This window comes from Centropristis striata, chromosome 15 (assembly GCF_030273125.1).
Source record: "Centropristis striata isolate RG_2023a ecotype Rhode Island chromosome 15, C.striata_1.0, whole genome shotgun sequence".
In the NCBI taxonomy this organism is placed as follows: Eukaryota; Metazoa; Chordata; class Actinopteri; order Perciformes; family Serranidae; genus Centropristis; species Centropristis striata.
Genome location: NC_081531.1, coordinates 7,109,767 through 7,131,089, shown reverse-complemented (window position 1 = coordinate 7,131,089; position 21,323 = coordinate 7,109,767). Strand labels below are relative to the sequence as shown.

Genomic DNA, 21,323 nt, shown 5'->3' with positions numbered 1-21,323 from the left:
CAATATTATGGACATTGGGTTGCACAGAAAACTGACAGCTATAATCAGTTATTTTAGGAGGCAACTCTGACTACATTGTTATTTCCTCTTAAGATGAATTATAGCCTCACTACGCCATCTTGTGTTGCCTTACGGAAGTGACTTCCATAAAATGTACAGTCATGGAAAAAATATTAGACTACCCTTTTTCTCCAATTTCTTGTTCATTTTAATACCTGGTACAACTAAAGGTACATTTGTTTGTACAAATATAATGATAACAAAAATGGCAGACATTTTCCATGGTTTTCTTGACAATGATTTTGGTCATTATCAAGAAAACCATGGAAAATAGCTCTTAAATTAAACTCTCATCAGCTATTATCATTATATTTGCCCCAAACAAATGTACCTTTAGTTGTACCAGGAATGAAAATGAACAAGACATTGAAGGAAAAGGGTGGTCTAATATTTTTTTTCCATGACTGTATAGTAACTTCAGGCTGCAGCCAACTCTACAAAAATAAGAGAAACACAAAAGTCAAAAGATCTTTTTGGAGCATTTTATTACTTTTTTGACAAATATATATGAAGGTTTTCCTATTACGGAAACATTCTTTCAAAAGATACGTTTACAGCAAATTCCTTCCTGCAAAGAGACAGGAAACATGAGAAATCATCAGGAGACATGATGGAACTAACCATTTCTATTTGTGCCCAGGAAAAAGGTAAGGGTGCAATTTAATCATTATAATGAATTCATGATAGCGATACAGAAGTCAGTCAACGCCAATGGGACATTTTTCAACATCTGAATTCTCGTGATACATGGGGGTGAATTATTTCGTTTCGCATCAAGGCACACAAGCATTGCTTTTTTTTTTTTTTTTTTTTTTGCCAAGACATTGGTCCCATTGGGCAGTACAACTGTACAAACTACAGGATAAAAAACAAAACATAACATAAGGGGCTTGGTTTGCCGGATAACAACGAAAGGAAATCTCAAAGAATTTAGATCAATAATGTACACAGTTTAGAACTTTAGGTTGTGACACGTTAGTTCTTAAGTATGGTGGCGGTGACATCTCAAACGCATTGCTCAAATCTGCTAGCTGTGACGGAAGACCTGCAGCTCTTACAGAGGGTGGAGCTCAGTGAGGGACCTCTTCTCCTGCTGGATGAACTCCTGTAAGCTTCTTTTTCCCTGCCTGAAGTTGCTCTCCCTCCTTGAAAACGGCAAGATGACCTGGAGCCTGAGGAGAGTTTCAATGTTACTAAAACTTCTTATCTGCGACGTCTTGAGCGTGTCGAGCACGGTCGTCGGGAGATATCCTGCCAGGGGATCCAACCATTTCTCCTTCCACGACTTCATCTCCGAGTGGAGAGACAACTGATCCGGCAGGTCCTCCTTGTACAGGCGGAACACAAGACCGCTAAGAATGCTGGTTTCTACTTTGGACATTGCGTAAGGCACAATCTCCAGACACCTCAAGGTATCCAACACCTTTTCTGTGAAAAGGTCGTCAATTTCCGCTATCGAGTGCTCTACCACCTTCGTGCTTACTGATTCTTTATAAAACTCGCTCAGTGGCTCTAGAAGCACCGAATGCAACATCGGCACGTGGAGTTTGGACGCCAGCGCGGCGGCTTCCTCGAACCACGTCCTGTGATGGGTGTCGATATCGCTCTTGAGTTGACCGAGGGACGCTTTGAGATCTGGCAAATTATTCACAGCGAGTAACATATCTAGTGGTTTGCCCTGAAGAGACCGACTTAGCTTTTTAGTTACGCTCAAGACGTTCGTCTGCACCACAGTTGAAAGGATAAACTCAAAGTTTCTGATTGCATCGAAGAACTGAGATGCCTGCTGCTGGTCCGAGGGGCTCCCCTCCCCTTTCAGCTCGTTCAAACACAGCATGACGGCTTCCAAAATCTCCACCATCACCTCGTGCATGTCGTGACTCTTCTCCCAGTTCTTGATGAGTCTGTCCCTCAGCTCGTTGCCCTTCGCTTCGTCCTGCTGGAACACGTGAAGGATCACTTCCTCCAGTTTGTTCTGGCGCTCTGCGTCCTCTGTGAGCCAATGCAATATTTTCCCTATGAGGACCGCTCCGTCCGCCGCTTCTTCGGCGGGAGAGGATTTAGCCAGCCATACATTAAGAGACAGAGCGGAGCTGACAGTTCTCACGGCCTGGGGGTATTTCTGCGCTACGGCTAAACTCACGGCCCTCATCTGAGCTCCGACTTCCCCGACACTCAGCAAGGCCTGCCCTCTGCAGTACTCCATGTTGAGCCCCCACTTCTCAGACAGGGCGGTCTCAACGGCATCTGCGAGGACAACTGGGTCTTCGCCGAAAGGGATGAAAGCCAGCGTTTCCTCACACTGGATGTCCTCTTTGTTTAAGTACCTGATGCACAACGGGATGTAGAGCTCGCCGTCTATCTCCACGGCGTGCTCCGTCGTATATGTGAAGAACTGAGAGTCCCAGAGTTCCTTGAGGATCTGTTCACGCAGTTGTGGCTCGTAGAAAGACACCGCTGTCCTCGGTCCTTGTGAGACCTCCAGTGTCCCTTTCACCTCTCCATCGGCAGGCTTCTCTGCTGCGGTGGAGGCGGGCGACTCTGTTGCTGCTGCCAGGTTCACTTTCAAACCTCCTGATTTAAAAATAATAATAAATGTCAATGCCGGACATACAAATGTATTTGTTATTTAACATTCTATATTATAACACTGATGCAGAGGATGCATGAATCATTCATACACACAGATTTTATATTAAATTGTGCATACATGCTATGGATGGGTGTTTGGAAGAAACCTGCCAACTGGATTATTTATAACGTTAATGATCAATTAAACAATTAATCGCTGCATGCATGCATGGGCAAAATAAAAGATATATATACAGTACTGTGCAAAAGCCTGTTTTGATAATGGACGCTTTTATTTTGAAAGGATGAAAATAGACTTGATTCTGTCAATCGTAAAACTAACTCAAGTGAGATTAAACTGTAAAGATAAGGTCAAGGAGTTCAATGTTTTATGTTTAAGGCCCCGAAGAGGCATGACGTTAGTTTTCACAGTAATCTTCATATTTAAGTGTGTTTTGTGTTTTAGTAAGTTTTGGATTAAATTAAACTCAGTATTTCATGCTAGCAAGGTTCGATACAGTAAGCTAGTTCTGCTCAAATTAATGAGTGAGTACTGATACGCAGTCATAGATAAAATGAAAAAAATAGATATATTGAAAATTCTATGTGTAATTTTTAACAACCATTAATTGATCACTGGTTAATTATACCCATCCCTAATACATGCAATTCAATAACTTTTGTGGCATTCATCAGTACTTTAATTCCCATTTTTTCTTAGGAAAGATCACAATTTTAGAGTGACTCATTTCCCTTTAACATGTCAGCAGATCACCTTTGTTACTGTGAAATGAGCTGAGCCTACACTCAAGGCACACAAACCTGTAATAGCATTTTTTTCCAAGTTTCATTGTCATTCATTTGGGGAAAAGTGGATGAAGAGTCTATTATTTTTTGTTTTGTTTGTTTCTCTTTTGTTGCTGCTAGGTGGTATTTCCTTCCCTATATCCTCTTTTGTCTGAGTTCCCTGTCAAATTTCAGTGAACTGTTTGTTTATGGTTAATACACGGTCTGCAAGTCTGCCGCCCTAATATAGAATTATTGCCAGTTGTTTCCTTTAGCTAATTTTAAATTGCAGGGCACATGCACATCCAATTTAAGATCAAAAGTGATTCACCAACATTCACTCGTAGGCAGGAACAGACTTGGCTACTGCACGTTTCCTCACATTGCTTTGTGTTAGAATAAGATAAGAATAATAAAACATTCATGCACAAGGCCTATTGTAATGCTTAATAATAAAGACTTACCACTGTCCAACTTTAGTCTTCGTAAAGTTCCCATGACCTAAAAAATATGAAGCGCCGATTAGAATAGCAGTCAAAATGCCACAACTGTTTCCCTATAAAACAGGGTAAATAAACAAAGAACAATCTTAATATTACGATTATATTATATGTACCTGGGAGAGACATGGGCTGCTCTCTGGATCTACCTCCATACACTTCTCAATGACCTCCGGCAGTCTCTGCAGTGTTGTGCAGTGAGAGAGGAGCACCACGTAGTCCTTCCTGCTGCCTTTGCATACAGTGTTTTTCAACAGATCCCTCATGGAGTTCAGAGTGGTCTTCATCAGGTCCCACTCCATACTGACACTGGGCAGGACAGCTACCAGCCTCAGCAGTGAGGTAACAGTTGGGTGGCTCTTGGACTCGGGGTGGACTAGCGTTTCAGCGATGGACGACGGAGGAGCGGCGTCCTGGTACTTCTCTGTCCAGACGGCGGCCCAGGCGTTGATCTCCTGCTCGGCCGCTTCGGGCTCAGAATGATCTGCAAGGTAGAGGCTGAAGGGCTTGTCTGTGGACTCCGGCAGAATGGGCTGTGGGTTGCAGGAGGGCAGCAGAGACAGGACGGTCAGTGCCTTTAAATGGCTGTCCGAGAAACTGTACTTCATTTCATCGATGAGGCTTCTGAGGAGAGGAACGCTCAGGTTTTCTCTGTAGTAAATCTCGGGAGATTCATAGCTGCTGGCCTCCTCTGAGAAGCACACTTGTTCGGGAGCTACCTTGGTTGCCAGCTGGAACGCCTGCTCAAACCAAGTGGCGTGCAGAGTGCTCACGTTTTCTAACATTTTGTTAAGAGTCTCTATGATGGAGGGGATTTTTTCCACTTCACAGAGAATATCAGCAGGGTTTCCGCAGCGGAAGACGGTGCTACAGTTACGAAGAGGGGCACAAGCGTTCTTCAAAATCACAAGGGTGACGATGAAATCCATATTTCTCAGAGCGGTCGAGAGCACCTGCGCGTGCATCGATTTGGCACCTGTGGCGCTGGAGCTGACAGCATCCAGGCAGCTGAGGACGCCCTCTAATGTGTCAGCGAGTATGTCGAAGAAGTCCTCTCTCTTTTTCCACCTCGAGCAACATGTTTCTGGGATTTCCTCCAGGGCCTCTCTTGGCATATTCAGAAGCCCGTCGACAGCCTGCGCCAGCTGTCCCTCCAGACATGGAGATTCGTCAAAGAACAGCAGCAGGTCTTCTGTGATATCCAACATCTTTGCTACTGAAGGGCAAGGCACGCTTCCTGCCAGCCAATGGGCAAGGCCGCAAGACTCGCTGGGTGTCACGACAGAGAGGGGATAGCTCTGGAGGAAATCCAAAGACATTTTCTTCAGGCTTTGATAACCTGAGCCCAAGTGCATGAATGCTTGTCCACGACACTGAGACATTGGTAGGCCCCAGTCCTCGGTGAGAATCTTTGCCAGGTTGTTGGCTTGTGTATCAACGTGACAGTTTTCATTGAAGGGCAGGAAACCCATGAGCTCGACTTTTGGGGCGCATTCTCCGACGTACCTGACAAAAACAGGCAGGTGGGTCTTGTCGGCGATTTTGACAGGCTTGTCCGTGATCAGTGAGAAGAACGGCGATTCCTGGATTTCTTTTAGAATGACATCTCTGATGCCATTTATGAGGAGGTTCACCATCTCGTCTTCACCTATAGGAGAGGTGCCTTTGCTCTCGTTTCCAAACCAGTGGCACATGCTGAGCTCCTGGATGAACAGCTCTCTGTCCTCCTCCGACAGCTCAGAGAGACTGTTGTTCTTTTTGCCCAGTAGCGTGGCCAGTTTGAATACCGTAGCCAAACTCTGACGATTATCTCCTGTGTGCCCGTTCTCATCTGCTGGTCTCATGTCTTGGTCCTCAATCTTGTCAGGGGATTGCTGAACTTTAAGCTCTTCAGCTTCCTGCATGGCATGATCAACTAAAGAAGAAAACAGACGAGAGAGACAGCACATGAGTGGTTATGACAAACATTCATGTCATGGCAAAAAAAACAATCATTTATGCTACTGAGATGTTAGCCATTAGCATGAGAGCCAAACTTATTTGTCCAAGCTGCCACACAGACAGAAACAAAGCCTCCGATTAGTTGACAGACGGTATTTTTTTTTTTGCCCAATCTTCAAATAATCATCAATAGTTACCAGTGAATATTTAACAGTATCTTTGCTTGCAATGTCAATCACTACTTTGGAGTGGTTCATACATGTCAAGTCAAGTCAAAGTTTATTTATAGAGCACATTTAAAAACAACCTCAGTTGACCAAAGTGCTGTACAGTTATTAAAATAGAATAAATCATACACAAATAGGTATAAATAAAAACAATGAAACAATAATATACTAAAAACATTAAAACAATAAAATAGTAATAAAAACTCAATCCAAAACAGAGTTAGAAATAAGAAAGACAAATAAAAGGGTAAAAAGTAAACAGAAAGCCAAGGAAATAAATGCAATTTAAAAACAAACAAACATCTAAACAACCATACCTTCCATATTATTTTCAGAGTTCCTGATGAAACTTTTGGCTTCCTTGTCCTGTGAATAAACCCAGCAAACGTATAAGAATTAGTTCAGCATTTGTGTTATTAAAAAAAAAAAATGGAATACACTTTAAATGTACCACACTGACATTTTCATGAAAGAACAACAGCACGTACCAGACATATTCCCTCCAGGGCTTGTGGAGTAACCTTCAGACACTGGGTCACCATTCGGTCCAGGTCCCTGCTGAAGTCCGTGCCCACCTGCAACATAGCCAAACACGGGGACCTGTCTTTGGGATTCGTATTTCTCAGGTACTCTTGGAACCTCTTGTGGCGCATTATGACGCCGCAATCCTCCAACGCTGTGCTGGGCAGCACGGACATAATCCTCAGCAGGGCGTTGATGTTACCAAAGTACTGCATGAGTGGCAGGCGCAGCGTGTGGAATATCGAGCCCGGGATGGTCACGGATGCTACTTTGGTCTTCCATGTGACTCTCCAACAGCACAGCTCTGTGAAGAAGTTGTCAGCGTCGGGAAGGTCCCGGCTGTAGAGAGGAGGCTTCGACTTCAGGCTCTCAAACATGTAGCTGACTGTGACTGAGCAGGGGACCAGGGAGAGGAAGTTCAGAGCTTCTTTGTGATCCTCTGAAAAATGATCCTTTACGGCGTTGATGAGGTTATCTACCAGGGGCACACTGAGGCCGTCTTTGTAAAAACCGACTGGCTTCATCATGCCGTCTCTTGGCAAAGAATTTTCAGGCACTTCGATCTGCACTCTTAGGCTCTGTGCGATGGCACAGGCCTCGTCAAACCAGTTCTGGTGAAACACCTTCATGTTTGTTTTGACTCTGTTCAGAGTGGCCACGATACCAGCGATTTGGCAAAGTTGGGACGCGGCACTGAAGTGGTCCTTCTGGAGACCTGCACTCAGCTCTTTGGTGAAAGAAGACGCATTCTTCAAGACCACCATGGCGATGATGAAATCAAACTCCATCACCTTGCGGAGGAGCGCGCCAGCCTGGTCTGACACAAAGGCTTTCCATCTCTGCGGGTTGTTTTTGATTTTCTCCAGACATTCGACCAGCTGCTCCAGCATCTGCACGAACACCTCGTAAGAATCGTGCTTCTCCTGCCAAAGGACGCAGAACTTCCCCTGTAACTCCTGGACCTTCTCATAACTCTCTCTAAGACCGTAGGCTATCACGTGGTCCAGCTGTTTTTGTAGAGTAGCGCTGCTGCCGAAAAACATCAGAACCTCTTCGAACGTATCCAAGGCTCTCTTCACAGCAGGTACCGGGATGGATTTTGACCACCATGTGTTGAAAGAGTAGGTGGAGCAGTGAGTGCTTATAGCCAGAGGATGAGTCTCCTGGACTTTGCAAGCGAAGGCTTTCAGCTTGTAGGAAACGTCGCCAGAGCCGAGGTATGCTTGACCTCTGCAGTTATTCAAGTCAAGACTCCACTCGACTGTTACTATTTCCTGCAGACGCTGTACCATGGCATCGCAATCTAGATCTGCCTCAAGGAACCCCATCAGCTCCAACCGCATGACATCAAAACTGTCCACAAACCTCAGGAAGAGTGGAAGACAGTCTTTCTCACCGAACTTCACCACTCGGTCGATGAACAAGGAGAAGAACGATGTCCCCACTTCCATGAGGATTCCCTCCCTGACGGCGTTCTCGCACACGGTGAGAACTTCTTTCATTTCAGACTTGGTGACATACTCCACCTCTCCTTCCTGACCAGAAGCGTCGCTGTGTTTCCTGCTTTGGCTGCTGTATGCAGCCGTCACTGCAGTCTGCAGAGCAGATTTAAGAGCTTCTCTATCAGTCTCTGCACACTTCAGCTCCACCAGTCTTTCAGCATCCATCTCCAGGTTTATGAACTCTAATTCTTCTTCAGTGTCCTTTTCGGCATGGTTCCCTTGGGATGCCACTGAAATGAGAGGGGGGAATGACATTGCAGTTTAACACATCAGTGAAAAGAAAGTGTACATATATATGTACATAAGACTGTAATTAAACAAAAATATTTTTCAACTTGTTCAAGTTATTAATCATTCAAGTCAAATAGTCATAATTCCAAAATATTAGGGATGCACAATACATATTTCTACAGACAAATTATCGACCCATAATGGGAAATTTATAACATTTCGTATCAGTCTGATGATTAAATTTTAGCGTATAAATTATTGAGTGATAATACAAAGCCAAATTGCTTTCATTGATTGAACCAATGCAGCATCTACACACTGATACAGAAGGTGGCAATGGCTAGTCAGAAGAATTGAGAATTTAAAGGTGTTATTTTACATTACTTCCCACATGCTCCAAAAACATTGAGGGCTATATTTCACCTGGTGCATGCAATGGATGGTTCACTAAATGCAGTGATTACACTGATAAAGATTGTTTACAGTAGGACACACAATATATTCTGCAGTGTTATCAAAAATGTACCATTGCAACAGTCTTAAACGCAGAATCTTAGTTTGCGTGTTGATCTTAATTATAGATTTTGTTCTAGGTGTAAAGCAGCCATCTTTAGTACTGCTAACAATGTAGCTGTGTCCACTTCATCATTCTTTCTGAGTAAAGACTGGAGGCTGCATGGACTCACCACAGTGATATCACAACAACATTCCCTAGAATTGGTTTATTATGTGATAAAATAGAAGATAATGTGGGTTATTCTCATGTGTCTGTGAAGATTATAAGAACATACCTGATTAAACTAAATATATTTCACTTTTATATGAATGAACAATATAACCAAAATGAGGCACAATTCATTGTTTTGTGTTAAAATAATATTTTCTACATTTTTAAACCTATTTTTGATTCACAATTCCATTACTGTAATGTGTCCAGATAGAAACGTCATGGTTTCCTCACACTTATATACAATAAATATTTAATAAACTTTACAATAAAAAAAATACATTTGTTTGAAATGTATAATTTAACAGAATATAATCAAACAATGGTTTTTGACAATGTATAAAGAACAAAATCTGAATGAAAATTTATGAAAAATGGTTAAGTGTTACGGTAATGATAGAATTGTTTGCATTAAGAATGTGTATATTTTAATAAAATACATTTTGGTGATACCAGCTACCCTTGAACACATTTAAGTGCTTGTCAAGGAAAAAAACAAAAACTTTCATTATTTTTTTTAATTTAAGAATGTGTTACGGTAATGAATTGAGCTCACAGTGTCTCTAAAAATGTCAGAAAACACCTTAAAATTCTTTAAAAAGTTTTATAAATTCATATTAAACAGTGACTTTAGATTGTTTAGGTTATAAAGGGTCAAAGAAAATATGTATTCAATGCTCTTGGTTTATTGCTATGAGCTGCACCATGTTCATGAGAATCACCCATGTGGAATACATAAGTGCTGCATGGTAAAATAGTAAATAAATAATATCTAAGTCATCTCACCTTGGGCAGGCTTCTCCTTTGTGTCATCATCCTGTAGCAAAACACACACACACACATAATGTCACTTTAGGTAACACAGTTGCTTCATCACCAAAGAGGGGAATGGAATCTCATTATATTCTATCGCTATGTGTTCTGCTTGTGAAAATCTACTTACATTCTGCAGCAGTTGCAGGATTTCCGGATGCTTCTGTGCGTACGACTCCACCATTTGCTCCACGTTGAAGTGCACATCCTGGTTGACGTAGACGTACGCCATGCTGCAGCGTCTCTGCTCCTCCGGTGTTCCTCTCAGGTAGGAGTGGCAGCGCTCCAGCACCATGTGGTATTGACCGTACACGTCTGCCTCTGCGTTCACACACGGAACAGTGCCCAACACCCGCAGCAGGCTCTGGACGTTTGGGTAAAACCCGATGTCTGGAATCTTGAGCGTAGCGAACACGGTGGTCGGGAGGATCCTGCGCTTACTCGCGTGTCTCCACTTCACCTCCCAACAGCCGAGCTCCTCGTAGAACGTGTCCGGCCTCGCCAGGTTGTTCAAGTTGGCGTCCGCTACTTTATCCCTGCGGATGCTGAAGTTATGGTCGGCCATATAAGACGGCACTAAGGAAAGCCACCGGAGAATCCTCACCATCTCCGTGCTGAACACTCTCTTCACCTCCGCGACAAGATACTGCAGGATGGGCCGACTGAGAGTTTCTCTGTAAAAGTCCTCCAGTGGGGTTTCGCCGGTGTCTTCCGGGTCCGGCTCTGGTTTGGTGACCTCCACCGCCAGCTTCTTCGCTCTGCCGACCGCGTCCGAAAACCATTTTCTGTGGAATATTGCGAGCTCCTGTTGGTATTTGCTTACCAGCTTTAAGGCATTGGAAATAGTGTACTGCAACGTACTGCTGATGCTAATGATTCCCCTGAGACTCGAGTTGAGTATGCTCACACAGCAGAGGGTGTTCTTCAGAACGACGAGTGTGATGATGAAGTTGAAATTCTTCAAAACCGGCTTGAGCTTGGCCAGCTGCTCAGCAGTATCTTCGTCCACCTTTGAGATCATCTCGTTGATGCAATTGAGGAACGGCTCCAGAATGTCCAACATGGTCTGGAAGGCGTCGGTCCCATATTCCCAATTCTCGCCGACAGCCGCCTTGATCCTGTCCACTTCCCCCTTCATGTGCCCGTATGTCATCTGGATCTTCCCCTCCAGTCTCTTCCACAGCTCTGGTTCTCTCCTGAGTAACGAGGCCACCTCCTCAACAGTGTTAGCAACTTTCTGTATGGAGGGCACAGGCATGCAGCGAATAATCCATATGTTGAAGGCATACGGGTCACTTGGCGACAGGACGACTTGTGGGAACTCCTGCAGGATCCTGGAGGTAAGATCTCGCATTTTCTGACACATACCTCCTGTAACCAGGTACGTCAGTCCTCTGCAGTGCTCCATCCTCAGCCCCCACTTGTTTCGCAACTCAGAGAGAAGCATGTAAAACAGATTCTCTGCATCCATGTCGCACGGCAGGAACCCGATGAGGTGCTTTTGTGGGAACCCGTCTACCGTGACGGACCTGATGAACACTGGGATCTGCTCCTTTCCTTCTATATTCGTCACATCCTGGAGCAGGATGGAGAAGAAGCGGGCCAGTCTGAGGCTGTTTTGGATCTCCTCCCGCATGAGGTCTTCGCTGAACTGGAGGATTTCTTTCTTGTCGATTTTTTCCACACAGATCCGATTGAGCGCCTGCTGTCCTCTCGCGCCCCCGATCGGCTCCTCGCTGTTGATGTTCGCACCATTTATGCTGAATCCAGTCAGTGCCAGGATTTCCTTGAAATAGACTTTCAGAGTCTCTTTTGCTTTAGAGCTGGCTACATCCTCTTGGGTTTGGTTCTCTATTTGCAGTTCAGGCACTGCGCTGTTCTCTCCAGGTTCTTCTTCGATCCTCTCCTCTACCACTTCTGTTGCTGCTGTGTTTTCTGATGGGAAAGAGAAAAATCTGAATGAAAGCCTGAGAGATTTTTTAAAAACTGCTCATTCAATCAGTGAATATTGACAAAAGGGGCGAAAACATGATAACAGAGTCAATCTCAAAGGGCTTCAATAAGGGGATTTTCAAAAAAGAAAATGACCCAGTTACTGTACCTTTTGTTTTTTTCACAGAAGTAGGTTCCTCTTCAGACTAGGTAGATGGAAAGAATAATTATTAGTGTCTTAATGATGATAAAAAACTATTCAGAAGATACATTTTAAAGATTGAATGAAACACTTACAGGATCTCTAGCTCGTTTCCTGTTGCAGGTTGATTGATTATTCACAAAGTCAAATATTGTTGGAACAGCATCTTCCCTTAATACACAACCAGTGGCACTCTGGAAAACAAAAAGCAGGAGATCACACTTTTATGCTAATCCTCCCGTCAACAAGGTCACGCCATATAATACTGAGCTTAAGAAATCCAACTATCTTTACAGTTGCACTGTGCAGCAGTGGGTATACAAATATTTGAGAAACAAAACCGTGAATGGATTTAATCATCTGTGCAGCTATAAAATAGCAATAGGACATTTACTGCACTAACAAACTGTCTAATAAACCAAAGCGATGTAGTTGCTGTTTTGTAGGAAGATGGTGTCTGTTAAACACAAACACATTTGCAATAAGTAGCAATAAAAAACATCAACTTGTGTTAACATACTGAGTTAAACGTGATAGGAATGCAGTACACGGACTAATATTCATCCCCTTTGTTTATGTATATCAGGAACATTAGAAACACAGATATGTATTTTAGGATTCACAAGACAGCAAGAATGACTTGACTGTTGTATTAAACAGGGTTTGTACACTTTAGCAGTGGTCAAATTCAAGCATTTTTCAAGGACTTTCAAGGTAAATTTTCAAGCTTTTCCAGTATCTTACACCTGTTGTAAATTGCATGTTTCAGATGAGTACTTACATACTAAAAGGGGGAGATTTAACGTAACCATGCCAACAGCGATGGTATTACACTTTTAGGAGGAACGCTCTTCATTTCAGATAGGCTACTCATTATTTTTTACATTGAACATGTGATTATCTATAGTCTATAGACGGATATAGTCAGATTGCAAGAGAAATACAGTAAGAATTTCAAGCATTTACAAGCGCTTTATCCAAAATCCAAGCACTTTTTAAACCTTGAAAATACAACATTTAAATTCAAGCATTTTCAAGGATTTCAAGCCCCCATACGAACCCTGATTAAAGTAGAGTTTTTCTATATTTTTCTATTGGAACGTAAAAAAAAAACAGCAGTTAAACTGTTTTACAGCGATATTTACATAAATGTGTCTACCCTTAATTTTCTGGCCTTTGCACATGCAAGAATGTCCATCTGCGCACACACAGTAGTTTATAGTGTCGTAAAAGGGAGTGTGTATTGTAGTGAAGTGGGAGTGTCATGTAGGGAAGTAGGTAATCTGCTAAATGGCAGTTAGACGGTTGTCTGCATGTGGGAGCGAAGCTGGGACGACCCATAAAGAGGCTGTCTTCACCAAAAATAGGCTTTACCATGTGGTTATTTCATAAAGACCATTCATGGACAGCACTAATGGAACGACAGTATAATAACAACAAAACAGAGCAAAGTGACCATCAGTACTGTGATTGTTATGTCCACAGAGTGTAATGGGCAATAGATAACTTCTTACCTCTTCAGAGATCACAGAGGGCTCAAAGTGCTTTGCACAAAGTCTGTACAGCTTATGCAACTGCTCAGGAGGTTCTGATGCCAGATCCTGGCGGTGACAGTTGATCAACCATTGTTTGCACCTGAAAAATACAAGAGGGGAGATATAACATGTGAGGCTCACAATCACAGACTTAATCATTAAACTACACGTTTGTACGACTATTTTGTACTCCAATAAACAAATACTTGACATGAATTCTTGAATGTTTGTGATCCCTGTGACTGCATTTCTAATGCATTCGACCTAATTATATCTATATTATTCTATATTATCTAGGTCTAATAAATTCGACCTAGATAATTGAAAGGGACCACTTGAGTGAGGCTATTTTCTTAATCTAGTCACAATTAGGGTTGTCAAAAGTATCGATACTCAAAAAAGTATCGATACTAAAACGTTGTATTCGGATACGATACTCATTTTCAAAAGTATCGATAATAAGTTTCGAAAAATGTTGGTGACTGAAAAGTGTTATTTTCTCTCTTGAAGTCCCAGAATGAAGCAGAGAAAAGTCGACCTGCAACCAAACGGCAACACACAGCCGAAAATATTGTTCTAATTGTTACTGTTTATTGTATTTATTTATTTTTTTGCACTACCTCAGACCTGAAGCTTGTTATCATAGTTGCAGTTTCTTTTTGCACAAGTGTTTTTTATTATAAATATTTAACCTGTGGTTCTGTTCATTTTTACATGTTGCATTTTTATTGTTAATAAAAATATTTGTTAAATTTTGTGGTCTTTGTTTTTATCCTTGTGGTATCGAAAATGGTATCAAGTATCAAATATTTTTCTGAGTATCGGTATCAAGTTGAAAATTTTAGTATCGTGACAACCCTAACTCCAATAAACAAATACTTGACATGAATTCTTGAATGTTTGTGACCCCTGTGAATCTTTGCATTTCTAACATGTCACTATAGTAACAGATAAAAATCGTGACCTAGATAACTGACAGGGACCACTTGAACGAGGCTATTTTTTTAGTCTAGTTACAATAACAAAGAAACTGCAACAGTATGCACTGAATAATAGCATTCTTTTCTTAGAGAGATCAACGTGCTAAGTAAGTAAAAAACAAATAGAGTTATTATTACATATGTATGCAGACAATATATAACAACAGTGATCCAAACCACTGTATAGGCTTGTTTAAACTAAGACTGCCTGTTTTTGTTTGTTAACAGACTTAACCACCAGACAAATGCAAGCTTGAATACATTTATAGACAAGCATAACATCGATTAACAACTCCATTTGTGACGGATACTTTTGATGCTTATTGCACATGCATGGTGCAGTTATGCAGCTATGCTTCAAGAGGTCATGTCTGCAACAATTAAATTAATTTGGTACACCCACTGAACCCACCTGATTGATGCAATTCGGCTTTGGATGGATGCATTTGTAACACAACCCTGCCTCAGTGGGCAGGGTTGGCCATGATAAAAAGTAAATACAACTATGACTTATTGATGAAAATGCTCCACCGTTTACACAAGCTTTCCTAATGCTATTCCTTCTTTCACTCTTTGCCCCGATTTTATTGATGCATGCACAGAATAAGGGCGGATGGATCTGCCAACACGAAAATGAGATTTACTCCCCTCAATTTCACACAATACAAGGTGGCTGCCAGATTCAAAACCAGCACGCAGGGCAAACTCATCTCAGAAAATACAAACTCATGGCAGGGCTGGAGGTGAAATATTTTTGAGACCCCGTGATCCATTAGACTTTCCTTTTGGCTTGAAGGTTACATTTCCTGTTCACAGATACAGCACTGTGGTACAGCCAGCCCCAACTGCAGCTGCCATTCAATCACAGTCCTTATATTAATTCTACTGCACAGATTTGAATCCATCTTAACACTAATTGCTGTAATAGCACCAGAATCTCACAGAGAAAAAAAAAACAGCCAGTTAATCCTCTGGGGTCTATGATCACGCTGGCGTGATCAGAAAACGTGGCTTTTTTTTAAAGTGCCGTAACAAGATATGGTCGTTTTAATTTGATAGTGCAAAAATATTTATTCAAGTGTAAAAGTAGGAGGGGACGAGGCAGGCGTGGCATTCTGTAAAAATGGAAAAAAGGGGCTCCAATCATCTAACACTTTCCTATAAATAAACATGTTTTTATGGTAATTTTTGTGTAGTTTTAATATATTTTAATTTTACCTTTATATGTTCATATTTGCAACCTATGTTTACATTTGTTCAGGTCTGAAACAGTTCATTGAGCATGTTTGTGGTTTTTATTGTCATAAATACTATAATTTTATTTCAGATTTCATGATTTTTGAGGATTTTTTGGGCTCAATTTGTTAATAAAGTGGGTTAAAGTGAAAAATAATTGTCAGATCATGTTGAAGTTGTGCTGAGAAAATACCAAATACCAAACATGGGTATAGTAAATATTATGTGGTATATAAAGGGCAAATAAAGAGAGAAAAAAACAGCCAGTTAAGAGGTAACAGCAGGATAAAAGGGGGCGCTAGACTGCTATTTATTCATGAGGACATCACCTGTTAAAACCACCTAAATACAAGTTTTTATTGGTATTGTTTACAGTGAGCTGCAAGGGGTAAATAACAACAAATAGCACTATAAATGAAAGGTGTTTGGTTGCATATATGCTAAGCTAACACCAGTTTTTCCACTAATGTTACCACACTATGGAGACGGTAGGTGTCGTGTACCGATGGTGATTTAAATTACAGTGCAAAAAGTTTCAAACTCTGTTTTTTCTTTGTTTGTGACATAACTGCACACAGAGATAAAGAGCTACCAGCCTGTATCACAGGTCAGTGCGGCTCTCAGGCTGCATGAGTGGACGGGGATCTGTTTAACACGGACTTTTCTTTAAGAGTAACCTTAGTTAGTCTGCGCCATTTTCCACAGAGTTGTGTCACTACTAGCCAGCATGATGTGCAGCTAGCGCCAGTGCTAACAGTGGGGAGCTAACACATTCATTTTGCATGCTCAGTGGCTCGTTTTTAAACACACGTCTCAATGAAATAAGCACGGCTCTTACCGCTCCGGGTCCAAAGGGAAGCTGAAAAGTGGAGGGGAGTTTTCGGATTTCCCCTGCTGATAATCACAGTTGGCTGCGGCGCAGCAGTCAGTCATTTTGGGGCTGCAATGTTGCTAGCTAGCACTTAGCTAGCTTAGCTGAGCGGTTGCAAGCTGGCAAGCAAACCTGCAGGAGTCTACAGAGCCATGCCTCGGGCACAACCTGCAACCAACACAGTTGACTTTCAACCTTATTCTTCGCTTAGTGCCTCTTTGGTGAACTAAGAACCTACTAATTCCATGCTTTCAAAACTTGATGCTGCGCGGTGAGCCAAGAGTCGCCGAAAGCGTGTTATCCCATCAACCAGGAACTGGACCATGCAGTACACGGTGTTCTCCAGCAGAGGGCAGGATGGCTCCAACGGGCCTGGACAAAGAGTTTCACTATAGTCAAGATAATTCAGTACAAAATGTTCTAAAGCAGAGGACAGAATGGCTCCAACGGGCCTGGACAAAGAGTTATTATAGTCAAGATAATTCGGTACAAAATGTTCTCCAGCTAGGGTTGTCACGATACTAAGATTTTTAACTCGATACCGATACTCAGGAAAATATTTGATACTCGATACCACAAGGATAAAAACAAAGACCCCAAAATTTAACAGAAATATTTTTAACAACAATAAACATGCAAAATGTAAAAATTAACAGAACCACAGGTTAAATATTTATAATAAAAAACAGTTGTGCAAAAAGAAACTGCAACTATTATAACAAGCTTCAGGTCTGAGGTAGTGCAATAAATAAATAAATACAATAAACAATACAATTAGAACAATATTTTGTATGCTGTGCACATAGTCGACTTTTCTCTGCTTCATTCTGGGACTTCAAGAGAGAAAATAACACTTTTCATCGATACTTTTGAAAATGAGTATCGTATCCGGATATAACATTTTAGTATTGATACTTTTTTGAGTATCGATACTTTTGACAACCCTATCTCCAGCAGAGGACAGAATGGCTCCAACAGGCCTGGACAAATAGTTTTATTATAGTCAAGATAATTCGGTACAAACTACCGCTACAGCTAGGGTTGTCACGATACTAAGATTTTTTAACTCGATACCGATACTCAGGAAAATATTCAATACTCGATACCATTTTCAATACCACAAGGATGAAAACAAAGACCCCAAAATTTAACAGGCAGTCTTAGTTTAAACAAGCCTATATAGTGGTTTGGATCAGTGTTGTTATATATTGTCTGCATACATGTGTAATAATAACTATCTATTGTTATTCACTTACTTAGCATGTTGATCTCTCTAAGAAAATAATGCTATTATTCAATGCATACTGTTGCACTTTCTTTGTTATTGTGACTAGATTAAGAAAATAGCCTCACTCAAGTGGTCCCTGTCAATTATCTAGGTCACAAGTTTTATCTATTTCTATAGTGATATTTTAGAAATGCAAAGAGTCACAGGGATCACAAACATTCAAGAATTCATGTCAAATATTTGTTTATTGGAGTTAGGGTTGTCACGATACTAAAATTTTCAACTCGATACCGATACTCAGGAAAATATTCGATACTCAGTACCATTTTCGATACCACAAGGATAAAAACAAAGACCCCAAAATTTAACAGAAATATTTTTAACAACAAGAAAAATGCTACTTTTAAAAATTAACAGAACCACAGGTTAAATATTTATAATAAAAAACAGTTGTGCAAAAAGAAACTGCAACTATTATGACAAGCTTCAGGTCTGAGGTAGTGCAAAAAATAAATAAATAAATACAATAAACAATAACAATTAGAACAATATTTCGTATGCTGTGCACAATATTAGGCAAGCTTGATAAATTGACTTTTGTCTGCTTCATTCTGGGACTTCGAGAGAGAAAATAACACTTTTCATCAATACTTTTGAAAATGAGTATCGTATCCGGATACAACGTTTTAGTATTGATACTTTTTTGAGTATCGATACTTTTGAAAACCCTATCTGGCTCCAACAGGCCTGGACAAAGAGTTTTATTATAGTCAAGATAATTCACGTCCTGTTTCACTCTCACCGAGCACAGCATGCCCCAAGCTTACTGTGTCAACTGTGTTTTGTTTGTTTATTTACAGATTTTAAACTAAATTTATAAATCTTAATTTGACATGTTTTCTTACAATGATAACACACAGAATCTGGCCTAAAGAAATCCTACTCAGTGCCCAGGAACTAGAACACATGAATGATATACAGCAATCATCAGTTATTAACTGTGCTTTTCCTGCTATGAAAATATTAGTTTACAGTGAAATTGGACTAATTCAGGCAAGATGAATCAGATAAATCATTTCATGACTTAATTACACCAAGAAAATGAATGCATCCAGATTTTATTGGCTGTAATTAAATTGCCTTCCTCACATTTTAATAAATGATGGGAAAACTAATTTGGAAGTTTAGAGCAGTTCACTTGGCACTTTTTGCTACTTTGTAAAGAAAAAGGAGGGCAATAAGAAATAATTATACTCAAACATTTTACTTTATAACTTAGTATACAGTATATGGTGGAGGAGACGTGGCTGAAACAACATTTTACAATCGTCTAATGCAGCAAACAGTGTCCAATCATATCAGATTTCATTACACTGACGTGGAAATTTGAGTCTCCGAGCAGATGACTCAGCTCATACTCCCCTGTCCAATGTTACACTCACCATGAACTCATCACCTGCTGTTTACTCGTCACAACAATCACTAATAGATATTTTCAGCACTGCACTGCCTGTTCCAAAAATGTCCTGGAGGGAACATTAATTTACTTCCTTTATTCCAGTTCGTTCAAAAAACAAAACAAACGTATTCTAGGTCATAATTTCTGCATTGGTGTACTATGTTTTGTAACTAATAGAGCTTTCTTAACCCTTTGGAGTTTGGGGCTATTTTGTCGGTTTTGGACTTTACCATGACATGTCGGTATCATTGTTTTCAGCACAACCTCACCTATATGACCTGATTTTTTTTTTATTTTTTTCATTTTGACTTACTAGATCAACATTTTGAACACAAAAATAATTACAAAAAACACATAAAACACACCAAAAACAGAAAAAAATTACAAAAAACACATAAAAACACAAAAAATACAACCCCCCCCCAAAAAAAACAACAACACAAAAACACACAAAATTACAATAAACACTCAAAACACATCAAAAAATACAAAAACACACAAAAACATATAAAACCCCCCAGATAAAAACACACTAAACACAAAGAAATAACAAAAAACAGTTAACACAAAAAATGCTGAATGCACACTGCAAAATTAGAAAAATCTCTGCAAAAAAAGTAAAATCATGTTACTACACTTGGTCAAGTTGTTTTTTACCTTTGCTAAAAAAAAAAAAAAAAGAGTAGAAACTTCTGGAAAAGCCAAAACTTTAGAGAAAAGCTGACAGCAGAGTTCCATGCTGCTTCGTTTTCACATTGTGACGTCATGAAGAAGTCGTGCTCTGGTGATTTCGTGGACTCTAGAGGGTTAAGAACAAAGATGTAGAAAATGTAGAAAAAACTATAAAATAAAATACCACAAGAGTTTATTTAATCCAGGAAACAACTTGTTTATTAAGATGTTCATGGAGGGATTTATTATCCATTTGTTACATGTCAGTAGATCACTTTTATCAAGCTTACATGACTATAAACCAATTTTAAAACTTGAACAATTTGCAATTCAGTTCAACAACAGAGTTGAAGAATGGACTTGGATAGTAGGAATGAAGTTAACAGGGTAACAGAGTGGGCAATGCTGCCCCCCAGACAACATAACATGAAAACAGCGTGAAGGACAGGCATAACAAAAACCACATCTAAAGATGTCTGACTCAGTTGATAAGACTGCAAGCCTCTCATTTATCTGATCACAAAACCAAAACAGCCTACTTAAAAAAAAATGCTACTTCAGTATAAGAGCTAGATCAGGGGTCGGCAACCTTTACTAACTAAAGAGCTATTGTTGGCCAAAAAAAAAGAGAAAAATATCATAATGTAGCTGCATACCTTATTTTGAGCCTTATCATGAAGATGAAACAGCCTACTAAGTCTAAATGAACCTACCCATAATACTAATAGGTCATAATGTTATATAGAAAAATATCTTTCAAGTACCATTTGAGAATGCACTATTTAAATTTGTGAGTAGGGAATGGACTGTATGAATGTAATAATGAATGTAATACTTGTGAATTTAATAACTAATTTGAATAATTTCTGATGATTTTACTGTCTACAATGTTTCATTGTTTTTACATTACCATTTTTAAGTGTTTTGTTTTTTGTTTTTTTGACCCCAGGAAGACTAGCTCGTCCCACTTTGGTGACAGCTAATGGGGATCCTTTTAACAATTAATAATGAGCATTTATTAGTATGATTTTGTCAAGTTCAAATGAGGGGCTGGACACCAAAAATATCTCAGGAGATTTGGAATTGAAGGAAAAACTCAAAACTAGGCTTGATGTTGGCAAAATTCAGAGGTTAAGATGTTGAGTCGTAGACTTTATTCATCTATGGTGCACATTTTATTTGACTAAAATGTAAAAAATAACATAAAATGTAATGCTGTATATAAGCAACACAGTTTTATAATTCAGAACCACCAACATTTAATGAAAATTAAATGTAAAGAGAAAATAAAATAAATTTAATTTGGTATAATTTTTTTTGTCGCAGCC

General features: G+C 40.2%; 1 protein-coding gene across 1 annotated transcript; it reads right to left on the bottom strand.

Moving 5' to 3' along the window:
* Positions 1-528: 528 nt before the first annotated feature.
* Positions 529-16,941, bottom strand: si:dkey-250d21.1 (uncharacterized). Its single transcript, XM_059352355.1, has 11 exons — positions 16,604-16,941; positions 13,529-13,649; positions 12,110-12,208; positions 11,982-12,018; positions 10,011-11,815; positions 9,854-9,884; positions 6,574-8,339; positions 6,403-6,451; positions 4,034-5,832; positions 3,882-3,918; positions 529-2,634 (listed from the first exon to the last, which is right to left on the bottom strand). Exons 1-11 carry the CDS (start codon positions 16,696-16,698, stop codon positions 1,115-1,117), a joined length of 7,359 nt encoding a protein of 2,452 aa, XP_059208338.1. The 5' UTR covers positions 16,699-16,941; the 3' UTR covers positions 529-1,114.
* Between the last annotated feature and the right edge of the window lie 4,382 nt (positions 16,942-21,323).